Here is a 20,476-nt window from a genome sequence, read left to right as displayed (position 1 = left end):
CAAATAAATGTGATTGGAATAAATTACTTTGATATTAGGAGTATGTGGCAAGCATTTTGGAATATATGCAAACATATTTTTACATATGACAGAGATATGGCAAATTCCAGAATTTTGTGGATGTGATATAATTCCATGTGACAACTATGGTGAAAGATATATTAGAGATAAAGGAAGTGTTCATCAATCATTGGCATATTCTTTTATATACTGTGCCTGCAAACTAAACTGACTTATTTTAGGGAGAGCAAAATAAATATGTATGTAATGGAATTGTTTTCTTTACGTTATTGTTTTCTCTAAATTCACTAAAATATGTTGTAAAAGTAACGTAGTCATTCTGATGAATGAACTACAAAAATATATGAAAGGATTGATACCCCAACCAATCCAAATAAATTAGTGGTATTCTGGATATGTTAGACTTATTATTAAACCCTGAACCATGATATACTTGTGTTTGCCGGTCCACTCACAATTACCTTATGAGTTAATCTAGGTTAGGTGGCAGCCCGATGTATCAGGCTCACTTGGACCATTCAGTCCATTATGATACCACAGTGGTGAACTTATCTCTTATCGCCGAGTGCTGCCCGATTTCATGTTAGGCTCAATGACAAGGGACCTCCTTTTTATAACTAAGTCCGAACGGCATTCCACATTGCAGTGAAACCACTTAGAGAAGCTTTGAAACAGTCAGAATAGTCACCAGCATTACTGAGGTTCTGCCCGATTCCATATTAAGCTCAAAGACAAGGGGCCTCATTTTTATAGCCGAGTTCGAACGGCGTTCCACATTGCAGTGAAATCACTTAGAGAAGCTTTGAAACACTCAGAAATGTCACCAGCATTACTGAGGTGGGATAATCCACCACTGAAAAACTTTTTGGTATTTGGTCGAAGCAGGAATCGATCCCACGACCTTGTGTATGCACCCATTGCACCACGGTGGTCAATCTAGACTTTCCTTTATGTTCATTTGGCCTGTGTAAATGCCAAATTTGAGCTATTTCACCTTCATAATAATCAGATTCAATTTTTCTACATTCTGCCCTCGTTTAAATTGAATATATCTTGAAGTATCTTCATTACATATAGCTCAATGATATGAATATGGGCTTTATTTGGCATATGTCAGTAAAATTTAAATGTGACATTGACATTTTGCCATCCTCCCATCCACTTCAGCATGGTCATATGAGTTTATGACAGACAGCCTGCAATGTGTTACCCAAAAGAATTATCAACGCCATCACCATCATTGTCATCAGACATCATGGGCAAAATCAGCACTCAGTTAAAATGACATCAGTCATACATATGCACAACTTCAAATGGCAATCACACTCATATATCATTTGCACACATTCACCTTCTCTTCTATCTCTCCCTCTGCTTACAGCACAAACAAAACCATATATGTATTAAATTTGTTGTTTGATTAATATACACTTAGCATATCCTTAACAACACACCTAAATACACACTAATCAAATGTATTTCGTACTCTCACTTGCTCTCCCTCTCCCATACAATATTATCTTGGCTGTTATGTATTCAGAATATTTAAATATTGAAATTTTTATTATAAAATGTCTCAAACATATCTGGGTTTTATATATATATATATATATTTACATCTATATTTTTATGATATAATATATGTTTATTGTAACAGGACAATAAATTAAATAATAAGTTAATGTTGCCTATGGACATTTTATGTGTAGTGTAGAATTTATGACACTATTCTTAAACAGATGCTGTACTTTATGGCATGTAGTTTTGAGAGAAAATAATTTGAGAGAAAACTTATGTTACAAGAAATTCCATATTGTATATGTTAGTGTAGTAGGTAAAAAAATGTTATCATACTGTCGAATGAAACATTTTCACAAATTTTTACTTTTACTTATCCAAAAAGTGAGTAAAAAAAGAATTCAAGAAATATTAGCCGTAAACCTATAAACAAGGGATTAACGTAGACACTTTGTTTTTATAGACAATTAAATTCTTTTTAGTCAGTATATTGCTTAATAGAAAATGTACCCAAATTTAAGGAAAGTTGTTTTGGGTATAGTTACATCCCGTTTTTTGTGACTTATTTATAAAGGGTGATTTTTAGGTATTATCTTTATTGCAAGCCTGGTTTAAACTGATGACGCAAAATTGTCTATATTGGAGTGAAGATCGGTCAGAAACATTGCAACTGCTACCAACGTATCCTAAAAAAGTCACAGATTTTCCATTCCACATTGAGAAATTTGCGAAAAAAAAAACTAAATTATCGGGTTTACTTGCCAAAGAGACCAGTTGATAACACTAGTTTACAAAATAAATTTTTTGCATGTCATTTTTCGCTCTTTTTTCACTAAATGAAAGGTATTGAGATGATGATAAGTTAAGTGGTTCAAAAAATATCGATGCAAAAAGAGCAAATTTTCAAAAAAATTATGTTTTACAGCGACCCTTTTACGTCAGAAAAGTACAAACCATTGCAAAACAAATTTGTTTCTCTTCATGGTCGTATAAGACCAACCAGAAGAAAAACGACCGAAGAATGACATAGTTTTTGAGTGAACAAATCCGATGTCAAATCATGCAAATATGAGCAGCTCACTCACACAAAAATGCATTTTTAAACCTTTCACTACCGATGTCCACTTAGTCATTCGAAAAAGACACCAAATTCTATTTTCCTACATAGTTTTGATTTATTTCTCGATGTTATTTTAAAGTAGAGGCTTTAATCTAAATAAGCTATAAATATTTTCCATATTGGTGAGTAAAATACATTTTTATAAAATTCTTTAACAATAAACGAAAAATACGAAAATTTGAGACAATTTTTCTACTGTATGTTTCTAGTAAATGAACATTCATACAAAAACAATAGCTGATAATTTTTCGGGTTCTTTTTTGTATTTTTTCTCACACTTTGCAAGATATTATAGACCAAAAGCGCATATGTTCGTAAGACCATTTGGTCACAATTCAAGAATCAAGTTTTCAGAACAAGCTTATATAGCTCTTGCAATAATGGCTGGTGGTAACACCCCACATGTTTTCATCGATCGTGGGGTAAAGTATTGCATCACTGAGCTGATCACCTTTTAGACCTCAGACCATGGACATTCCATAAGGATTCAGAACCATCATACTCAGCATGCGTCAATCAAGAGGTGGCTTAAAAGGTGGTCCCTTTCATTATTTCTTCCGCACAGTGGTCACCAAAATCTACGGTTTTCAATCCTTTGGAATTTTGCGTCAGGGGCGTTTTGCCGGAAATTGGAAAAAATAGCGCAGTCACATTTGTGCAGCGGCTTTGTCAACCTTTTGAAGTTCATAATTCATGTCAAATCGAAACGAATTCAATCGAATATAAACTGAGTTTTCATGATAGCCTGCACGAACGAAAAATACTGTTTTTCATATGTTTGGGTGTAAAAATTATATGTTTGGAACTAAAATTTTTTAAAACAATATTTTTAAGTGCAAGCATATAATGTTCATAAACTAGCATAATATGTTTGGGATATATTTGTTAATATGTTAGATGCAAACATATATTAATTTAGAAATAGCCTACAAATATATATGTGTTTAGAAAGATAGACCTAGAGAGTATGCTGCACGTAAAATAATGGAAGTAACCAATTGGTGCCTTAAAAATATATCCACACAAAGAAAATTTCATTAAAATTTTATACTACCAGTGTAAGCCCTAAGGTGAAACATAATATGTATGAACAATACAAACAATATTATGCTTAGATGAAAATATATATTTATTTAGAAATAGCCTATACACATATATGTGTTTAGAAAGAGAGACCTAGAGAGTATGCTGCAAGTAAAATAATGGAAGTAACCAATTGACGCATTAAAAATAGATCCACATAAAGAAAATTTCATTAAAATGTTTTTCTACCAGTGTAAGCTCTGAGGTGAAACATAATATGTTTGAAAAATACAAATAATATTTTGTTTGGACCAACCCTGAAAATATAAATGCTTGAAGCAAAATGTGTTTGGGGTATATGTTAAAGAAGCGATTTTTTTGAGGGTGTATATAAATGTATTTTCGATTTTATATTTATTTATTTAATTATTAAACTTATAGTAAATATAAGAATAATAGAAAAAAAAATCTAGCATTAGCTATTTAGGCTATCAGCTAGTTCGATTTTATATCTATATAAAATTGTACCGAATTAAGAATTTTATATCTACACGGATGAAAAAGGCTGTTTTTCATATGTTTGGCTATAAACATTATATGTTTGGAACACAAATTTTTAAACACAATATTTTTGAGTGCAAGCATATAATGTTCATAAACTAGCATAACATGTTTGGGACATATATGTTAATATGTTAGAACATATTATGTTTGGGACATAAAATGTTTGTAAATATAAAATGTTTGGATGCAAACATATATTAATTTAGAAATAGCCTATAAACATATATGTGTTTAGTAGCTTGGAGCGCTATTTAACAGGGAGCGATATTGAATTAAGTTTGTGGTTGTTGCTTGTTATTACAAAATTAACATTTTATTTTTCCTTGGGCAATTGATCAGCTACTTCTTTGATCCTTACAAACTGTGTGGTCCGCTGTTCGAATCCCCGTCCGACAAAAGGTAAAATTAAAATAAAAAAAAATCATACAATTGAATAATTTCTTCTACAATGTTTGTATTACAGAAAAAGGTGCTAAGAACTAAAAAATCTCGTGGAAGTGAGAAAGATGTGGGGGAATATACAATTGGGCAGAAACAAAATTTTGAGCATTCAGGTCGAAAACCTATGTTTTTAGCACCTATATTACCTGTTTATTTTCATAATTCGTTATGATTGTAAATATATAAATAAATAAATAAAATTTTGAGCAAAATATTGTTTGGGAGAATTTTTTTAAGCATATAATATTTTTGGGTGCAAAATGCTTCCAAACATATTATATGTTCACATAATAACATATTGTTTTTTGGAAGACAACATTATTGAATTTGGATGCAAAAATACAAAATGTTTGAAACTTAGACTACCCAAACATATATTGTTTAGACTAATATGCTTTCAAACATATTATATATTGGAAGAGATCAAACATATAAATGTTTGGGCAATACCCAAAAATGTATATGCTTGAAGCAAAATATGTTTGGGAGTATATGTTACAGAAGCGATTTTTTGTGAGCGTGTATATAAAATTGTACCAAAAATTTATTTTTATAGAAAATATAGTCAATGTTTTATTTTTATAGCAAATTACACGAACATTTAATTTTCATAGAATTTTATAGAAAATGTTAGCAAACTTGTATGTTTATTTATTATATATATATATATATATATATATATATATATATATATATATATATATATATATATATATATATATATATATATATATATATATATATATATTTTTTTTTTTTTTTAATTATTTAAAATCATATTTATCAAAACATCGAAATATGAACGCCCATCGATATTGTAACGCTTTAAGCTATACAGTACTTTACTTAAATTGATACCTGTGCAAAATTCAAGAGGAGTGAGAACGTAAAACCGCAATTAATAATGTGGTTTATGACATCATTCACTAATTCATTCCTAGTGTGCTAAATAATTCATAACCATAGAAAGTCACCACTCATTGTAATGACTATAAATCAGTTGCGAATAGTGATAGCCAACGTTAGCCTAATTAAGGTGTGATTTCGATGATTTAGTTTGGTTTAATCACATCGATAAAGGGCGATTGAAAGGGGTCATGCTAAGTGATTGTATGGTTTAGGGAATTTCAAATACAAAATTGATAGTGTATGTGTGCGTATGTGTGTCTACTAATGTAATTCCATTGAGAGCCATTAAACGCGTGTGTATATGAGTTGAATACCTCTGTCTGTTTGTGCGTTAAGTAAGAGATTTAACCACAGCTATTTCCTTCCGGCCACCCAAAAGGAAATGTTGATATCAATTAAACCGGATGTCAACGCTGTATTTATTGATGTAGAAATTTCAATGATAATTAAAATGGACAAAACCACAAAAAATATAACTTTAAATTAGCAACTAACCAAATCTTTTGTTGTCAGTTTTGTGAAATAACTGAAACATTTTCTAAAATATTTACCATTTAATTTGAACTGTCAACTTTTTGACATCTCCCAACTCAATTTCAACTAATTCCTTGTTAAAATTTTCCATTGAAATAAAGACAAAATACTTTTGTTTCACATACCGAAAAATCAAAACTATTTTGCTTCGAATAAGTTTTGATTGAAAAACTTTGGGGAGAAAAAAAAACTTTTCAACCACCACTGTGAGGAATGATTTTACTGCCAGAGTGGATAATGGAGCCTATATCAGGCAGTACTAATATTAAAGTGGAGAACCGGAATTCTGTGTACTGGAATCATCATCACTGTATTCTTAAAATTTCAAACAAAAAAATCCCTATTGACCAAAGGCTAAAAACCAAGTCAAAGTTCAAAGTTGCCAATGGAATGGTAAAAGAAGGCTCATTTTGCTAAACGGCAACAATACTTTGGACAACTCAGTTTTAACATTTCACAAAATGCTAACACAAAATATATAAACTTAAAAAATACTATTGTTTCATATTCTATGTTGCTGAAAACAATGGGACACAAATTTTGCCCAAAAAGAAAGTTTCAATTTTATGTGGGAAGCTTTTTTGCTTTAGCTTTTATCAACAACAAAAATCTTTGAAAAACTAGCAATTAGGGGAATTCTTTTGAGAATGGCTGTTCTAAACGATACTCAAATGTCCAAAAGGTTTTATAAGATTTTATTTTTATGTTTTTGTGCGAAAGCTTAATGAATGAATTTGGAAGAAGTTAATTTATATAGGCCGAAAAAAAAAAAATCTTAACTTTTTTAAGAAATATTTTTGTTTTTTTTTTGAAATGTATATAGAGGAATAGTCGATGGAACTATGTTTACCACATTTAAAATGAAATTGATGATAGATGCTTTAGAAGTATCGGTCTATTTATTGCAACATAAAGAATATATCGCCATCAACCATTTACAGCACATAGTCGCAAATCTGATATAGACCAAATAGGACTCATCGGCACTAAAAGTTGACTTTTCAATAATCGTTAACTACTCACAGACTTTGTCAAAATTAAAGAAAAGTCGATTTGTCCAAATTTGGAATAAAATTTCCAAAGTTGGACTTTATTGAAAAAGATGACTCTTTATATTACGACTTCCTTTCCCCTTTCAATTTAAATTGGAATTTGTGATTTTTGTCTAGTTTAGTCCATTGTTGTCAATATCAAAGGTCAATTTGATTAATTTTAAAGGTCGATTTAACTCCATTAAAAACACTGAACATTTTTGTTTGAGAACAGGTCGATAAGTCCAATTTCAAATGTTTTCTCGATGTAAGACTATGTATTGAACGAACAAAGGCAAAACTATGCTGAAAATTTCAGATTTCCTAGTTTCTTTACGATTTTGAAGAGTTCCATTACTCAATATTTTCAAATTATGCCAGATTTAAATTTTGATTCTCCAAGAGACTTTAATTAAAGTAGTCTAAATGATTTTATACAAGATATTATCTGCGAAGTCGCAATAAGGCTGCTTAAGTCGGGTCAGATGGATTGTATAACAGGTTGGCTGAAAAGTCCCCGGTCTGATATAGATGGCGTCGCTAGCATTAAATGCATATTTTTTTTATATAAAGGGTGATACTGTCAAAATTTGGTCAAGGGAAAACGCGTGTAACGGTGAAATCGTTTATTTAAAAAATCAAATTAAATTTCTTTTTCAAGTTCAATTAGTATAAAATTCAGGAAAAATATTCAGTTAGGCTTTCGCTTTTCCAAATCCGAATTGCCGGGCCTCACGCTTGACACTTGCCATCAGATTTTGTACAGCCACCTTGTCCACCTTCTTCGCCGCAGAAAGCCAGTTTGCCTTGAACTGCTGCTCGTCCTTAGCAGTTTTTTGGTCTTCTTTAGGCTCCGCTTGACAATAGCCCAGTATTTATCAATTGGGCGGAGCTCTGGCGTGTTGGGAGGGTTCTTGTCCTTGGGAACCACCTGCACGTTGTTGGCAAGATGCCAAATCCGGCAAAAACAGTACGGAACAACCGTGTTTCTTAAGGAAAGGCAGCAGACGTTTATTCAAACACTCTTTCACGTAAATTTCTTGGTTGACAGTCCCGGAAGCTATGAAAATGCTGCTTTTCAAGCCACAGGTACAGATGGCTTGCCAAACCAGATATTTCTTTGCGAACTTTGACAGTTTTATGTGCTTGAAAATATCTGCTTCCTTTTGCCGTATAAAACTCCTGTCCCGAAGCGGCTTGTAGTCGGCTTTGACGTAGGTTTCGTCGTCCATTACCACGCAGTCAAACTTCGTCAGCATCGTCGTGTACAGCCTCCGGGATCGCGCTTTGGCCGTCGTATTTTGTTTATCATCGCGATTTGGAGTCACTATCTTCTTGTAAGTCGATAGTCCGGCTCGATGCACGGTTGTAGACGATACACCCAGCTTATTTGCGGCATCTCGGAGAGAGAGGTTAGGGTTTCGCTTGAAACTACCGGCAAGTCTCTTTGTCGTCTCAGCGGCTTCCAGTTTTCGATTTCCCCCCGATCCAGACTTCCTGGCTGTCGACAAACGTTCCCCAAACACTTTGATTACATTTGTAACGGTTGATTTGGCAAATTTTAGCGATTTTGCCAGCTTTGCGTGTGAGTAGCTCGGATTTTCGCGATGCGCGAACAAAATTTTGATACGCTGCTCTTCTTGCTTGGACGGCATTTTGACAACTGAAGAGTGAATTCCAAAATCAAAATAGGAGCAACATTCTACACACACACACCTTCAAAATGAGGGGTGTTCAGGTTTTTTAAATGCAAAATTGAAAGAAATACGTCAAGTTTATATTGACCAAATTTTAACCGTATCACCCTTTAGTACCAAACTTCAAATGATTCGTGTCAAAATTTGACGTCTGTAAGTCAATTAGTTTGTGAGATAGAGCGTCTTTTGTGAATCAACTTTTGTTATTGTGAAAAAAATGGAAAAAAGGAATTTCGTGTTTTGATGAAATACTGTTCTCTAAAGGGAAAAAATACGGTGGAAGCAAAAACTTGGCTTGATAATGAGTTTCCGGACTCTGCCCAAGGGAAATCAACAATAATTGATTGGTATGCAAAATTCAAGCGTGGTGAAATGAGCACGGAGGACGGTGAACACAGTGGATGCCCGAAAGAGGTGGTTACCGACGAAAACATCAAAAAAATCCGCAAAATGATTTTGAATGACGGTAAAATTAAGTTGATCGAGATAGCAGAGGCCTTAAAAATATCAAAGGAATGTGTTGGTCATATCATTAATCAATAGTTGGATATGCGAAAGCTCTGTGCAAAATGGATGCCGCGCGAACTCACATTTGACCAAAAACAACAACGTGTTGATGATTCTGAGCGGTGTTTGCAGCTGTTAACTCGTAATACACCCGAGTTTTTCCGTCGATATGTGTGATATGGATGAAACATGGCTCCATCACTACACTCCTGAGTCCAATCGACAGTCGGCTGAGTGGACAGCGACCGGTGAACCGTCTCCGAAGCGTGGAAAGACTCAAAAGTCTGCTGGCAAAGTAATGGCCTTGGGTTTTTGGATGCGCATGGAATAATTTTTATCGATTATCTTGAGAAGGGAAAAACCATCAACAGTGACTATTATATGGCGTTAATGGAGCGTTTGAAGGTCGAAATCGCGGCAAAACAGCCCCATATGAAGAAGAAAAAAAGTGTTGTTCCACCAAGACAACGCACCGTGCCACAAGTCATTGAAAACGATGGCAAAAATGCATGAATTGGGCTTCGAATTGCTTCCCCACCCACCGTATTCTCCAGATCTAGCCCCCATCTGGCTCGCAGGGAAAAAAATTGCCTGCAATGAAGAGGTGATCGCCGAAACTGAGGCCTATTTTGAGGCAAAACCGAAGGAGTACTATCAAAATGGTATCAAAAAATTGGAAGGTCGTTATAATCGTTGTATCGCTCTTGAAGGGAACTATGTTGAATAATAAAAACGAATTTTGACAAAAAATGTGTTTTTCGTTGTTAGACCGGGGATTTATCAGCCAACCTGTTAAATCATGTCATTCGATTTAAACAGAGAAATATTAAAAAAAATCTTAGTTAGTAAAATACGTAACATAAAAAACTTCACAGTATCAATTCCCTTAAGCTTATTGTCCAATAAGCTCGAGTAAATATTGTAATAATATGTAGGTTAACATAAATGATTTGATAATAAATATTTTTTAGTTCAGATTTTTATTGAATCAAAACAAGTTAGTGGTGATTTCGTCGTATTAGCTATTTTGTTGAAGCAGTTTAATTAAAACGTAAAATTGGTTTTAAAATAAATAACATAAAAAAGGCGTCTATTGGATCTGATATATTGAATATTTTTATAATTTAGCATGTACTAGAGTTTATGTTTCTGATGGTTTTGTTTTTTTTTTTGCAAATAACATGCCTATACATAAATTATATTGTATATAAAAAATAATTATTAAATATAAAATAATAATAAATATTTTATGAGTTTTTTTAGGAGTGAATCGAATGCGAAAAGTATAAATAAATAAATTAATTAATGGTAGCAATATATTCAATTATATTCTAAATATACTTCTATATCAAATGAATCAAAAAAAAAATATTATAGTGATACTAAAGTTCGATGAAAAAACCAAAATGTTATTAAATATTCAATAAAAACATACCCATTCATAGAAATTTATTAAAAAACAATAGACTATACATTTAAGTGAATTTTTATGTAAATATAGGCGTATCGACAAAAAGCCACATGAAATTAAAAACTAAACATGAAAACAATAAACGAACACAAAAAACACTGTTTCATTAAATACGTAACTGCTTCCGTAGTTTCAAAAGAGTTTCAGGGCAAAACAAAGAATCAACAAATGAATTAATAAAAAAATGTAATACAATGTTATACAAAGGAATATTAGTAAAAAAAACACAAGCAAATCTGGCAGAGTCTATATAGTCGATACCCTAAAGAAAACTCACAAAATTATTATAACCATTGGGTTTGGTTCTTAAAATAAGGAATATTTTAATAGTATATCTAGCTTTCATGAAACGTTCCTCAATCTTCAATAAAGCTGAGGAGATAAATTGTTTGTCTTGGACCCAAAGAAAAAATATTTTCCCTAAAAGCGAAATGTTAGTTAAACGAATTTATTAGATGCGTGTTTTTGTCTGTTTTTAAAGAACATTTTTAGAATTAAAAGAAAATGTTGATCCTCAGAAGAGAAAAAATTTCTTTACAATCCACTGAAGACGTGTAGTCCGACATCTACCATCAGTAAATGAGTATTTGCGAAGCACCTCAATGGCATACATTTTTACTATCACTATGTAAGAACAGCATGAATTACTACTTTTTATACCCTCCACCATAGGATGGGGGTATATTAACTTTGTCATTTGTCCATTTGTAACACATCGAAATATTGCTCTCAGACCCCATCGTGGTGAAATTCAGAGTCGATCTAAGCATGTCCTTCCGTCTGTTGAAATCACGCTAACTTCCGAACGAAGCAAGCTATCCACTTGAAATTTGGCACAAGTAGTTGTTTTTGATGTAGGTCGGATGGTATTACAAATACGCCATATCGGTTCACTTTTACGTATAGCTCCCATATAAACGGACCCCCAGATTTGGCTTGCGGAGCCTCTAAGAAAGCATATTTCATCCGATCTGGCTAAAATTTGGTACATGATGTTGGTATATGGTCTCTAAGAACCATGCAAAAATTGGTCCACATCGGTCCATAATTATATATAGCCCCCATATAAGCCGATCCCCAGATTTGTCTTGCGGAGCCTCACAGAGAAACAAATTTCATCCGATCCGGCTGAAATTTGGTACATGATGTTGGTATATGGTCTCTAACAACCATGCAAAAATTGGTCCACATCGGTTCATAATTATATAGCCCCCATATAAACCGATCCCCAGATTTAGCTTGCGGAGCCTCTAAGAGAAGCAAATTTCATCCGGTTGAAATTTGGTACGTGGTGTTAGTATACGAGTATGGTCTCTAACAACCATGGCAGAATTGGTGCATATCGGTCCATAATTATATATAGCCCTTATATAAACCGATCCCCATATTTGACCTCCGGTGCCCTTTGGCACAAGTAGTTGTTATTGATGTAGGTCGGATGGTATTACAAATGCACCATATCGGTTCACGTTTACGTATAGCCCCCATATAAACGGACCCCCAGATTTGACTTGCGGAGCCTCTAAGACAAGCATATTTCATCCGATCTGGCTAAAATTTGGTACATGATGTTTATATATGGTCTCTAACAACCATGCAAAAATTGGTTCACATATAAACCGATCCCCAGATTTAGCTTGCGGAGCCACAAAGACAAGCAAATTTCATCCGATCTGGCTGAAATTTGGTATATGGTCTCTAACAACCATGCAAAAATTGGTCCACATCGGTTCATAATTATATATAGCTCTCATATAAACCGATCCCCAGATTTAGCTTGCGGAGCCTCTAAGAGAAGCAAATTTCATCCGATCCGGTTTAAATTTGGTACGTGGTGTTAGTATACGAGTATGGTCTCTAACAACCATGCCAGAATTGGTCCATATCGGTCCATAATTATATATAGCCCTTATATAAACCGATCCCCATATTTGACCTCCGGAGCCTCTTGGAGGAGCAAAATTCATCCGATCCGGTTGAAACTTAGTAATGGTGTTAGTATATGGTCTCTAACAACAATGCAAAAAATTGGTCCATATCGGTTCATAATTATATATAGCCCCCATATAAACCGATCCCCATATTTGACCTCTTGAGCCTCTTGGAGAAGCAAAATTCAACCGATCCGGTTGAAATTTGGTACATTTCGCTAGTCTATGGCCGATAACAACCATGCAAAAATTGGTCCGTATCGATTTTAAATTTTATATTTCTATAGAAAATTTTGTCAACATTTTATTTCTATAGAAAATTTTGTCAGAATTTTTTTCCTGTACAAACTTTTGTCAAAAATGTTAATGCTATAGAAAATGTATGAAGCATTTCAAAGTTGGAGATGAATATTTTGCAAAATCTTACAAAACATAGAGGATTCTAGCAATCTACCAAACAGTAAAAAATCTGCCATTTTTGGTAGACTCATATTTCAATTCTGGCTCTATAATTACCGCACAAAAGTTCGTATCGGTTCGTAATTATTTCTTCCCTACATATACCGGTCAAGAACTGAATATATACGTATTTAGTCGACCTTTCTCTTGTCTACTATATATGCCGCATAGACTAACTTACAATTTAGAAGATGATGTTATAAAGTTTTAAGATGCCTTGCCATCGGCCGCAACCCAAGCAATTTAATTGTGGATGACCGTCTTTAGTAGAAGTTTCTACGCAATCCATGGTGGAGGGTACATGAGATTCGGCCTGGCCGTATATACTTGTTCGTTTTAAAATGTTTATTTTATTACATTGAATTTTTATTGCTTTGGTTTTTTTTCTGGGGACGTTTGCTACATTAACACATAAAAATTAACCTCTCATACCAGGACACCTCTCAAAGGTGGACGAAATTTAGGCGACCGTGAGTGTCCACCTTTCAGAGGTTTCACTGTATATTTAAAAATTTTTAATAAATATTGTATATTACAAATTTCCTTTGTATAACTGTGAATTACGAGAATAAACATCCAAACAAATCAACACAAATGAAACATATAAAAAAATAATACTTGTAATGGTGTGTAGATGTGAGGGAGTGTACATTGGCGAATATATTCAATTTCTCACTTCTTAGTGTGGGTTTGGTGGTTGTGGTGAAAAATTTTCTAATTGAGTGGTGTTACCAAATTACTATAATTTTTTTTTTCAACATCGCTACATAGATATTTTTGTGATATATTTTGTTTCTATTTATTTAGGGTGGATTAGAAATTCAATTCGATTATCTTGTAGGGATTTTGATATATAGAATTGTGTTTTTTTTTCGGTGATGTTTATGGAATATTTTTTTTCCTATTCTCGTTAAGCTTTAATTGATTTGTTTATCTTGTTTTGTTTACCTTGGGTAATTTTTGTGGCACCACTGGTTTGGGAGGCGATAATGGTTGTTGTTGTAATTTATTTGTCGATGTTGTTGTACTACTATTATTTAATAATACCGAGTTAATTGTTGTTGTTATTGATTTGACTGTGTTGGTAATGGTGTTTGTGGTGGGGTTGGCATTTGTTGTCTCCCCCTTTGTAGATGTTTTTGTCATTGTCGATGCAGTAGATGATGTTGCCATCGTCGTCGTTATTGTTTGGGATTTTGTTGGCAATTTGGGACTCTGTTTTTATGTAAGTGTATTGTTTTTTTTTTTCAGATTAATGTATGGTTTGTGTATATGTTTATATTTCCGTTGTAATTTTATGTTTTTTTTATACATTTGTTGTGGTATTCATAATTCATTTATGATAGTGTTTATATATTGTTTGTTTAAGAACAAAATATAAATATATTTAGCCATACATGCAATAGAATTTAAATAAGGTATACAAAAAAATAGGAATAGGAAAAAATTATTTTTATTAATTTGTAAAACTATAATTGTATTAATTTATGTGGTGAAATATATAGGATGAAGTCAGTTTCAAATGTATCAAATAATTGTAATCGGTAATGTTAATATTGTCCTTATGACCAGATTTAGTTACAGAGATGGCCAGAAATAGTTATTGAGAATTTTTCTATAATTAAAACATACCTTAAAAATTAATTTTAAAAAAATTGATGTTATGTTTAATATCAATATAAAATTAATTTGGTTTATTTAATATAATGTAATGCTGTTTAATTTAAATTTCAGCCTTTGCAACTCGTCACATTAGTTATTGCTCACGGTTATCCTTATCATTGCTATTTGGGTGGTTCTTATTTGCAAATGCCTGGATAATTTCTGAAGTCTTGGATTATAGACTATGTACTATACACACAAAGAAAATTTCATTAAAATTGAGCCAACGAAAAGTTTTCATTGATACAACGAAACATTTTCATTAAGACAATGAAAATGTTCGTTAATAGTACGAAACGTTTCGTTGACTAACAGAAAATTCGTTATAATAACGAAAAATTTCGTTATATCAATGAATTTGTTTCATTGGCTCAATTTTAATGACACATTTCATTAATATAACGAAACTTTTCCTACCAGTGTATGATGCATGAGTAAGGTACATTATGCAATGGCTATCATAAGCAATGTTAATATTAGTTAATAAAAAAGTGATTAATTACACAGTACAACACATGATTTGCCAACTCAATTCTGAGAACAGTATGTGAAATTATACCCAAAAAGAATAATTTCTGCATCATTCGTTTTGTCTTCTTACCTGCCGAAATATTTTTAATATTTTTAATATCAAGCCGATAGCCTTTGTAGCTAGTGCTTTAATGTTTATTATAGTTTTTAAAATTGTAATAAACAGATAAATAAATAAATAAATAAATAATTTTTAATATCGATTTGAAGTTAGTACTATCGTATAGGGGAATTTATCATGTTTTAGGCCCTGTTGTTTGACATAGCTCGACAGCCACTAGCCCGATTTAGTTGAAATAAATTTTAGAAAATTACGAATTACAATTCCCTTAATCTGTTCCTATACAAGCAACAGTTTCCAAGTTAAAAATAAGTTTCCAATAAAAAATTAAGAAAAAATTTGTTTTTAATTAATAAAAAATACAAAACGGAAATAAATTTCAAGTGTAGTTACTTTTTCGCAAAGTCACATAACCTATGAGCAAAATGAGACAAAGATCATGAAAATCGATGCACGCGTTTCGCTTTTATTCGCAATTGAGTAAAGGTATGAATTTCAAAAACTAAAATAAAAATTAAAAAATTATCATTCAAAAAAAAAAAAAATAATAATTTATAAAAACTTTATGAAAATAAAATAATATGCAATTATACGCAATTATAATATGCATAAAAACAAAATTCAGAACATTTTTCATTTATTGGCAATATCCCTGCTTGCAGAAGTTGACGCTTGTGGTAACTTCAAATCGATATTAAAAATATTTCGGCAGGTAAGAAGACAAAACGAATGATGCAGAAATTATTATTTTTGGGTATAATTTCACATACTGTTCTCAGAGTTGAGGTGGCATTCAACGAACTGAAAAATGTTGTACTGTATTATAATACCATTATTTTATTTTGAAGTTGAAAATATATTTTATTTAAACTTGAACCCTACTAATGTACCCTTAAATAGATAAATAAAAAAAATCAATTCAAATAGTATATTTTAGTGTTGCCAGTATTGGGCATATTTTTTCGTGGATGGGGACAAAAATTTCGAGTTGATGACATGCACGCAAAGAAAAAAAAAACGTTTGGAAAAAGAGTACGTTTTTCGTTCGCTAGAGTTTTTTCTAATTTCTTCGAAAATTTTAAACTTTTATAACCAAAAAAATTCGTTTGTTATAAAATTTTTATTTTTTCAATAAAAAAAAAAATATTTTTGAACCAACAACACAGTATCAAGCATTGTTCTTTTATGACTTTAAGTCTTTAATAAGACACATTTCACAGATTCTTAGTACAAATTTAATATAGTAGTATCTAATGTTGAACACCTTTTCGGAATCTTCCGAACATATCTGGAATATATGTAAAAAAGAAAACAAAAAAACTTTTTGGTGTTCGATCGAACCCAGGACCTTGGTATGCAAGGCGGACGTAGCAACCACTGCTCCATGGTGCTAAACTAAATGTATATTTCTGTTTAATAAAGTTTGTTTAATCGGCTCGTGGACGCCGCAAGCTATGCTATATAAATATTACTTATATGGGTAATTGTCTATTGATGACAATAACAGCTACATAGCTCAGCGGATAGTGTGTTAACTAACAAATTGCATAGTCCGCGGTTCGATTCTCCGTCCAGGCGAAAGGTAAAATTTAAAAAAATATATAAATCCAAATTTGTATTACGGAAAAAGGTGCTAAGAACTAAAAACTCTCGAGGAAGTGAGAAAGATGTGGGGGAAAATGCAATTAGCCGGAAAAGATTGTCTTTTTCAGTTAGTATTTATGAAATTGTTTTTAGATCTTGGAAAAGAATAAACGGTCTGACACATAGATGACGTCGATAGTATTAAATGCATATTATTTGTATATAGTACCAACCTTCAAGTGATTCGTGTCAAAATTTGACGTCTATAAGTCAATTAGTTTGTGAGATAGAGCGTCCTTTGCGAAGCAACTTTTGTTATTGTGAAAAAATGGAAAAAAAGGAATTTCGTGTTTTGATAAAATACTGTTTTCTGAAGGGAAAAAATACGGTGGAAGCAAAAACTTGGCTTGATAATGAGTTTCCGGACTCTGCCCCAGGGAAATCAACAATAATTGATTGGTATGCAAAATTCAAGCGTGGTGAAATGAGCACGGAGGACGGTGGACGCTCGAAAGAGGTGGTGGACGAAAACATCAAAAAATCCACAAAATGATTTTGAATGACCGTAAAGTGAAGTAGATCGAGATGGCAGAGGCCATAAAGATATCAAAGGAACGTGTTGGTCATATCATTCATCAATATTTGGATATGCGGAAGCTCTGTGCAAAATGGGTGCCGCGCGAGCTAACATTTGACCAAAAACAACGTGTTGATGATTTTGAGCGGTGTTTGCAGCTGTTAACTCGTAATACACCTGAGTTTTTCCGTCGATATGTGACAATGGATGAAACATGGCTCCATCACTACACTCCTGAGTCCAATCGACAGTCGGCTGAGTGGACAGCGACCGGTGAACCGTCTCCGAAGCGTGGAAAGACCTAAAAGTCCGCTGGCAAAGTAATGACCTCTGTTGTTTGGGATGCGCATGGAATAATTTTTATCTTGAGAAGGGAAAAACCATCAACAGTGACTATTATATGGCGTTATTGGAACGTTTGAAGGTCGAAATCGCGGCAAAACTGCACCATATGAAGAAGAAAAAAAGTGTTGTTCCACCAAGACAACGCACCGTGACACAAGTCATTGAGAACGATGGCAAAAATTCATGAATTGGGCTTCGAATTGCTTCCCCACCCACCGTATTCTGCAGATCTGACCCCCAGCGAGTTCTTGTTCTGAGACCTCAAAAGGATGCTCGCAGGGAAAAAATTTGGCTGCAATGAAGAGGTGATCGCCGAAACTGAGGCCTATTTTGAGGCAAAACCGAAGGAGTACTACCAAAATGGTATCAAAAAATTGGAAGGTCATTATAATCGTTGTATCGCTCTTGAAGGGAACTATGTTGAATAATAAAAACGAATTTTGACAAAAAAAAATGTGTTTTTCTTTGTTAGACCGGTGACTTATCAGCCTACCTGTTAGAGCCCGAAAAATGCTGGCAACACTGGATATATAAAGTAGTATCTAGCACATGTCGAACTATGTGACATACGATAAATATAGATAAGTGATACCATAAATAATATTAATACAAAGGGCATAGGGTATACGTAATATTACAGCTAATATCCAATTAATTTAATATAATCCCATTAAAATTATTTTTAAAGTAATTCTAAACTGTTGTTTAACGAACACTAAACTTCAAGTCTTATTAATCTAAAATAAATAAGCTCTCATTTGTCTTGCAAATACAGACATTTACAACTTAGTTGTTCTTATTTTAAAAATCTCTGGCCATCTTATTGCACTACAGCTTTACAATAAATTATTAAAGAGGAAAGAAGAACTTGTTTTGTAAGTAATGAATGCTGATTATATGTTATTCTTGTAAGTAAAATAAAAGCGAAACGAGCACCGTACTTAAATGAATGTAATATATTACAAAAACTCCTTGGATAGGTATGAAGGATAAGACCAAGAAGAAAGATTTACTTGATCTATATATATAGAAATACTAGTATTAAAATGCAACATGCAGTACTTAGTACTTAAAAAGTTATCTTAAGCTGATGTTTTGTAAGGAAAACAAAATGAAAAGGATGCTACAAAATCCTTAAATAGTATGTGTTACAATCACAAACAAATCTAGTGAAAATCTCAAGGACTGTTATACACAATCAACTAAGCGGAGATAAGGAAATGGAAGATAAAATGAACGGTAGATCTATTCTACTGCTTTCAATGCAGAAAATAATTGCACTGCCATGTTGGGAATGTTGTTGATAATCGGTGTCGAAAAACCAAACGAACAAAAGTTCATTACCAGTTCCTGGTAAAATTTTCAATGATTTCCATCAATAACACATAATGAACTGTTGAAGCTACGGTAATAGTGAATCTCAAGAGAAAAACTACACCTCCTACGTATTTTTCGTTGATTTGATTTTCAAGCACTTGAGAAAATCCTTTAATACATGTACTTCAAAGTAAACACATTTTGGGATTCCATTTCCATTCCTTGAGCGTATATCCTTGTTAAGCAATCATCACAAGAAATTGTTACACCCACAATGTTTCTTGGAGGAGTGGACGCAAGAATGATCATCAAGGGTATTATCATTTTTTTTTTTTTTCAACAAAGTGGAAGGATTTTCTTGGAAAACAAATTGAGACGAGGAAAGATTGAAAGAAAAACAATCGTCTATAGGAATCTATATGTCGTTGGGTTCATTTTCATGGGATCTATTATATTTTTCAACTTATTTATCTAGTCTGAGTGTCTTTATTCGTCTATTACTTTTTGGTGAGATGAAGAAATGTTCTCAATGGTTGGGTATATAATGAGATTTTCAAACACTTACCTTGATTGAAGGGGGTCCACTTGAATGTGAATCATTATCTGCCAGCACTGAGGGATTATTTTCATCGACAACAATGATTTCGTAGTCACCATCTTGTATGGTACGTCCACCTTTTTTTGCGAGATTCAATAAAAGTTTGATGGAAAAAGGAACAAAAAATAAATTGAAATGTCATTAATGCTTTGGTATGGTAAGATCTTAGAAGAATTGACATAGAAACTTTTTAAATCTTGTAACTTGTTATTCACACTTTAGTTAACATACAATAAATTGCAACTTAGATTTTAAAATAGATTTGAGTAAAAAAAAAAAATATCATAAATGTAATTAAAAATTGCCATATGATAAGTTAAAAAATAAAAGAAAACTTAAAAAACTAAAATATTTTGTATGGGTGAGCAAAGTGCACATACTATAACTAAAAACTTTATTATATTCGTTTAAAAGAATATTTTTAGTAAAGCAAAGTATTTTTTATATATTAAGTTCTTCTGGTTATTGGAAATTCTCCTTAAAAATATTTATCAATAAATTATTGAAATTTAATCTTATATATAAGTTTTTTTCAAACAACTCAGAAAGAGGTAATTACAGTTATAACTTATAAA

General features: G+C 32.5%; 1 protein-coding gene across 8 annotated transcripts in view; it reads right to left on the bottom strand.

The window, feature by feature from the left end:
- Positions 1–20,476, bottom strand: part of rg (A kinase anchor protein rugose) — a 373,937-nt gene that overhangs the window by 14,883 nt on the left and 338,578 nt on the right. For 4 of the 8 annotated variants that reach the window (XM_075298736.1, XM_075298737.1, XM_075298739.1 and 1 more), the window contains 2 exons: positions 19,869–19,978; positions 14,175–14,441 (listed from right to left, as the gene is read on the bottom strand). In XM_075298736.1, coding sequence (XP_075154851.1) covers positions 14,175–14,441; positions 19,869–19,978 — 377 coding nt within the window. The remainder of the gene's footprint in view (positions 1–14,174; positions 14,442–19,868; positions 19,979–20,476) is intronic. The other 4 variants (XM_075298738.1, XM_075298742.1, XM_075298744.1 and 1 more) reach the window with 1 other exon arrangement.

Source organism: Haematobia irritans, chromosome 3 (assembly GCF_050003625.1).
Source record: "Haematobia irritans isolate KBUSLIRL chromosome 3, ASM5000362v1, whole genome shotgun sequence".
Lineage (NCBI taxonomy): Eukaryota > Metazoa > Arthropoda > Insecta > Diptera > Muscidae > Haematobia > Haematobia irritans.
This window is presented reverse-complemented; position numbering and strand designations above follow the sequence as displayed.